Source organism: Mytilus trossulus, chromosome 3, assembly GCF_036588685.1.
Source record: "Mytilus trossulus isolate FHL-02 chromosome 3, PNRI_Mtr1.1.1.hap1, whole genome shotgun sequence".
In the NCBI taxonomy this organism is placed as follows: Eukaryota; Metazoa; Mollusca; class Bivalvia; order Mytilida; family Mytilidae; genus Mytilus; species Mytilus trossulus.
In genome coordinates, this window is record NC_086375.1 from 63,058,785 (window position 1) to 63,065,149 (window position 6,365).

The window sequence follows — 6,365 nt, forward strand, 5'->3', positions numbered from 1 at the left end:
AAAAGCAGGGGGAATGAGAAGAAGCCTTTTTATTTAGGGGTCAAATGTCATTGCTATTAAAAAATAGTATGAGAGGTAATTTTAGATTCCCTTGCTTAATTGCAATCAATTATCAATAGTTCTACATGGGGCGACATGCATACAAATATATTTAACCTCTTACTAAAACAGACCCTCATTCTTTAACTTTTATTGAAACCCAACATCATCATTTTGCCGTACGGTGACTTATAGTTGTTAATGTTTGTGTCATTTTGGTCTTTTGTGGATAGTTGTCTCATTGGCAATCATACCACATCTTCTTTTTTATATCATCAGTTATTTAACTTTATTATCACAACTGAACCACTCAATTTATAGCAGTTGGTTGTGACCCATGATCCGCTCTTCAATGGAATACACAAAATTCGATATCAGATCAGATGTGAACTATACCTGTATAACAAGAATGGGTTACAAATCTTTTTCAAAAATGAAGGCAACGCCACACTTCTTCTGAAAAAAACCTACCTATTCAACAGGTATCATTTCTCAGCTACAGACCGACCTTAATTGTGAAAACTGTGCAAGGGATACACTGAAAAACTGCAACATGTGTGGGACATCAAGTTTATTCATAGGATTTTGCTGCACCACATAAGCATTAAATTATTTGAATCTTAATATCTTTTGACTAAGTTTTAAATTTTGCATTGGTACCATTATCAATTTAACCTTATCACGCTCATCGTTATGACAAGCTGTTTTTTTTTACTTTCAATTCATCTTAAAGTTGATGAGTATCTTCAATCTTGAAAACTAAACTACTCGACCACCTAGTCTGAACGAGTAAAATTTGAGCTTTCCGTGGTATAGTGCTACCTTTCTTGCGTCTGTATAATCTAGAGTTGTAACACATTACATGATAAATTAGAAATGATGATGGAATTGACTGCAGATAAGTTAGATTATCTATCATGAAGGATCATAAGATGCAGTCACGGAAATACTTATTTGATAAGTACGTTTGAACAAGAGACAACTTTACGACATATCCATTCATTCATTATAACTGAACTAGTATATACATGTATTTGTGAGGGGCCAGGTGAAGGACGCCTCCGGGTGCGGGAATTTCCCGCTACATTGAAGACCTGTTGGTGACCTTCTGCTGTTGTCTTTTCTATGGTCGGGTTGTTGTCTCTTTGACACATTCTCCATTTCCATTTTCAATTTTATTAGCCTTTTTTATATATATTAGACCGTTGGTTTTCCCGTTTGAATGGTTTTAAACTAGTAATGTTGGGGCCCTTTATATCTTGTTGTTCGGTGAGTCAAGGCTCCGTGTTAAAGGCCGTACATTGACCTGTACTAGTTTACTTTTATAAATTGTTCTTTGGATGGAGTGTTGTCTCATTGGCACTCACACCACATCTTCCTATATCTATTAGAACATCTCGAATGTTAACTTATACATGACTGTAAACACTCCAGATTTCGGAGCCGGAAAAAAACAAACATTTGTAAAATTTGCAGACTTAACATAGTTGTGCTGATATTTAGAGTATAAATATTATGTGTTTTAAATCGTGTACCACCATCACTGCTGACCCAATCGACGGAGTCGTTCTATTTATATATTTAAGCTCTCTATAAATCGCTAATAAATTAACCCAAAATCGATTTGGCATATATAAAACAACTTAATATGAAAACGGAACAAGTACCTGTTGTCAAAACGCAGTTGACTTTGTTTTGAAAATATTTCTAACCCTTTAATAAACTTAACATTCCATTTTTCTGAATGACAGATTTAAAACTCTCTGTTTCATACACGTATCAGTACATGAACACTTGAATATTAGACTCCTAAATGATTTTCTTGTGAAAGCAAAAATACACCCGGAACTTCCATTCATAGAAATGACACAGTGTACGATGTTAAAATAAAACAGGAAAATCCATTGACTAGAGTATACCTGGGGTTCGTGTTAACTAACAATAACAAATACTTTGACACGTGGAAGTAGAAACGACAAACTTCTTCGTTTACATGTAGTATATATCATTTAAATTAGTATACACAAACATTGACAAAATTATCTACCACATTAACATAAAACTACCAGTTTTAATCCACAATTTTCTACATTTGAAACTGCCTGTTCCAAGTCAGGATTCTGACAGTTCTTGTCCATTCGTTTTTTATGTGTTTTGTCATTTAATTTTGCCATATGATTATGGACTTTCGATTTGATTTTCCTCTGAGTTCAGTATTGATCAGTATTTTTGTGATTTCACTTTTACAAAAGACTACAAAACTTACAAAACAGTTGAAAGAAATCATGGGGATACTGTGAACAAAACTAAGTGAGGCATTTTCGTACTTCACTGAAACTGGACATTGTAAAATTATAATGCTGGGATTAGATAATGCAGGTATGTCACTTGTGCTTATGATAACTTTTGTATATCAAATAACGAAAATATGATATTATGATAGAGTGTTTTGTTCGATCGTACGATTGTTATGCCTTGTTATGTTTTAACTTGCTTGCTCGGTTTTTTCAGAAACATATTTGTTAGATATACTGTTCCTAGATTTATTGTTCTAAATATTGTTATCATTCATCATCAGTGTTACCCTTTTTTCGGGTTACGGATAATGTTTTTTTTGCACCATAACTATTTAATAGGGTAAAAAAGCCAAAATGGAATAATATCAATGAATGTGCAAGCAGTCGGGAAATTGATATTCAACACTTTGAAATAGAGTTTACGCCGTTTGAATCACCTTTCATTTATTATGAATTGAAGATTGATTGATTATTGTTTCAATCACGCCAAGCTGTTATTTTATCATGCAACAAAGTGACAATTAACCTTAAGAGAAGGTGCTGCTATATTGGTCGACCGGGGGAAGGGCGTGATGACAGTTCATTGTACAAAAAAAGGATATGTTGGCATGTTAAGCACAGAAACTTTATTGTGCATTTAGCTTTACGAAAACTATGGACTCAAAATGTTTTATATCTCAGTTATCTTTAGGGGAAGAAAACTCTAAATTTAACATGAACTTGATAGATTTAATCTATATTGTCTTTTCAAATTCAGTGTTTCTAACTTCCAAAACATTGTTTTATAGGAAAAACCACAATTCTGTATAAACTAAAGCTTAACGAAGTTGTCAGTACCATTCCCACAATAGGATTTAATGTAGAAACAGTCAGACATAATGGATTGGAGTTTACAGTGTGGGACGTTAGAGCACAGCAAAAATTCCGAGCCCACTGGCGTTACCATTTCCAAAACGCATATGGTATGTTTATATTTTCAATGAATTAAGTTGTTAAATTTTATTTTAAGCTATATTTGAGTTTGTTTTTTTTCCTACATCCATACCAAATAAACGTAAAAGAGTTATTAAACATGCCTTCCTTTTTTTTAGCAGGAAAATTACTTTTAAAGCTAAATAATGCAGTGTATTAAAAAGTAAAATAACAAAAATACTGAACTCCGAGAAAAATTCAAAACAGAAAGTCCTTTATTTGGCCTTTTTAACTTTTTTGGATTCGCGCGTTACTGGTGAGTCTTTTGTAGACGAAACGCACGTCTGGCGTATATACAAAATTTAGTCCTGGTATCTATGATGAGTTTATCCCTAATCAAATGGCAAAATCAAACGATAAACACATCAAACGAAAAGACTCCAACTGTCATATTCGGGACTTAGAACAGGCATTCTAAAATGTAGAAAATGTTAATTACACCGGTTTTATAACGCTAAACATCACACTTGTTTGACAGCGGCATCAAATTCCATTATATTTATAACGATGTGTGAATAAAACAGACATAATAGGTAAAAAAAAAGATTAAAAAATGTTTCTTGTATGCGTCAGCCATATTTAAAACTGTATTAAGTAATTATTTCATTTGCATCTATTTCTGAAGATTTGATATACGTAGTTGATAGTAACGATGACCCCCCAACGATAGAGAACGGTACAAAATGGCTAGAGAAGAATAATTCAGTGTTTTTAATTCAGATGAAATGAGGAGAGTTCCAGTCGTCCTTGCAAACAAACAGGATTTACCAAGTAAATATCATACATTATTATATGCTAATACGACGAAAAATAAGTTGGTAACATCATGGATTTATCTTGTATAAAAAGCTTTGAGTTATTCGTATAGTATAAAACTAATGCATATAAAATGTCATTATATTGATTCGAAGAGAACTCGCCATAAAGGGGAGGGCAATTAAATTGTCCCAATTATCAAGATGGGACTTATATCTTTAGGCTCTAAATTAGAAAAGATATTTCGTCTCTCGTACTACAACATATATTATCAACAAAATTTTATTTTAAATATCTAGTTTGAATTTTCATATTTGTTTCTTTCCCATCGTCTTTCCAAACAACCGAAAGTATGTACGGTATGTTCCATCGCAACAGACAATCATTTAAAAATTTAAAAATCAAAAACAATGAGCAAAACACACTATATGATAAGTTGTGGAAGGCCTATGATAGAAAAGTGGTAAACAATTCAAAAGACAAACTCAACGTCTTATGGTACGGGGCGCCGAATGGAACTCTTGTGGTTTTGTACTCAAAATTCAATTTTGTACGGACAAAAGTGACTTTTGTTCAACAAAAATGAGTTCAGTTTAACAAAATTTGTATCATACTACAAATTTAAAATTTTGTCTTACAAAATTATCTATCAGCGGACAAAAGTCACTTTTGTCATGACAAAATTCATTTTTGTTAGACAGACTTGACTTTTGTTACCTAATTTGAAAATTGGGCGACAAAAGTGAATTTTGTATTCAAATAAGTTTAGTTTGGTTTCTGTGAACTAATTTGCATACAAAATCGATTTTTGTTACACAAAATTGACTTTTGTGAGACAAAATTGACAAAATTGGCTTTTGTGAGACAAAATTGACAAAATTGACTTTTGTGAGACCAAATTGACCAATGTGATCAACAAAATTGACAAAATTGACTTTTGTGAGACAAAATTGACAAAATTGACTTTTGTGAGACAAAATTGACAAAATTGACTTTTGTCTCAACAAAATTGACCAATGTGAGACAAAATTGACTTTTGTCTCAACAAAATTGATTTTTGTCTCAACAAAATTGATTTTTGTCTCAACAAAATTGATTTTTGTCTCACGAAAGTCAATTTTGTCTCACGAAAGTCAATTTTGTCTCACGAAAGTCAATTTTGTCTCATAAAAGTCAATTTTGTTGTTACAAAGTTGAATTTTGTCATCACAAAAATGAATTTTGTCATCACAAAAATGAATTTTGTCGTCACAAAATTGACTTTTGTCTCAACAAAATTGACAAAATTGACTTTTGTCTCAACAAAAGTAACAAAATTGACAAAATTGATTTTTGTCTCAACAAAATTGACTTTTGTCTCAACAAAATTAACAAAATTGACAAAATTGAATTTTGTCTCACGAAAGTCAATTTTGTCTCATAAAAGTCAATTTTGTTGTTACAAAGTTGAATTTTGTCGTCACAAAAATGAATTTTGTCGTCACAAAAATGAATTTAATAAAATAGTCAAAATATGGGTACATCAGTCATCATCGTAAAACAATTTTAAAAGGGGACAATTTAACCGAACACAAAAACATCTTAATTGATTTGAGTGTCTGACGTCAGAAAATTTTATACGTCACATAAATTTGTCGTTCAATGTGCATATAAACAGTTTTAAAATTTACATAGGCAATGTAAGCATACAGGGTTAAAGAATCAAAAGTATGTAAGAAAAAATTACAGAAATATACCGATATTAAAACTAGTCCAAAAGTTATAGGTAGAATTTATGAGAATCCAAAAATAGTTAATACCACTACGCGATTGAATGATTTTGACGTTTGTGGTTCAACGTATATAGTAATTCATAATAGAAATATATCATAATGACATATAATAGACCAATTTAATACTGACGGGATCTTTTAAATTACAGAGTCACAAGATAAGAAGAAAAGAAATACAAAAAGTCGCATATACAAAACAAACCACAAAACAATGAAAGCCAATACAAGCACATTGACGAGATGTATAAGTACCGAGCCACGTCAAACTGATATCACATAAACCCATTCAACAGTAAAAGTAATATTAATACTAGAACAAAGACAAATGAAAGAACAATAAAACATGTTGTTAAGATGACAAACAACATCAGTACGCAGAATCTATACATCAAGACCATCGTGTATTATTTGAGAAGTTGATACGGAGTATTTATCAACAAGGTCTTGATACCTTCCGATGAACTTTTTTAGAAAACGGACGAGACGTTCTTTGACATATCCCTGGTTCATCAACTTTCTACTCAGACAC

General features: G+C 31.8%; 1 protein-coding gene across 1 annotated transcript; it reads left to right on the forward strand.

Moving 5' to 3' along the window:
* The first annotated feature begins 2,396 nt into the window (after positions 1-2,396).
* LOC134709620 (uncharacterized) lies at positions 2,397-4,009 on the forward strand. The gene is made up of 3 exons (XM_063569772.1): positions 2,397-2,418; positions 3,125-3,319; positions 3,966-4,009. The coding sequence occupies exons 1-3, from the start codon at positions 2,397-2,399 to the stop codon at positions 4,007-4,009; spliced, it is 261 nt and encodes an 86-aa protein (XP_063425842.1).
* Positions 4,010-6,365: the final 2,356 nt, after the last annotated feature.

Coding starts and splice junctions, on each gene's coding strand:
- LOC134709620 (XM_063569772.1), top strand. CDS start 2,397: ATGCTGGGATTAGATAATGCAG. Junction 2,419..3,124: donor GCTGGGATTAGATAATGCAG/GTATGTCACTTG, acceptor ATTGTTTTATAG/GAAAAACCACAATTCTGTAT. Junction 3,320..3,965: donor TATGTTTATATTTTCAATGA/ATTAAGTTGTTA, acceptor AGTAACGATGAC/CCCCCAACGATAGAGAACGG.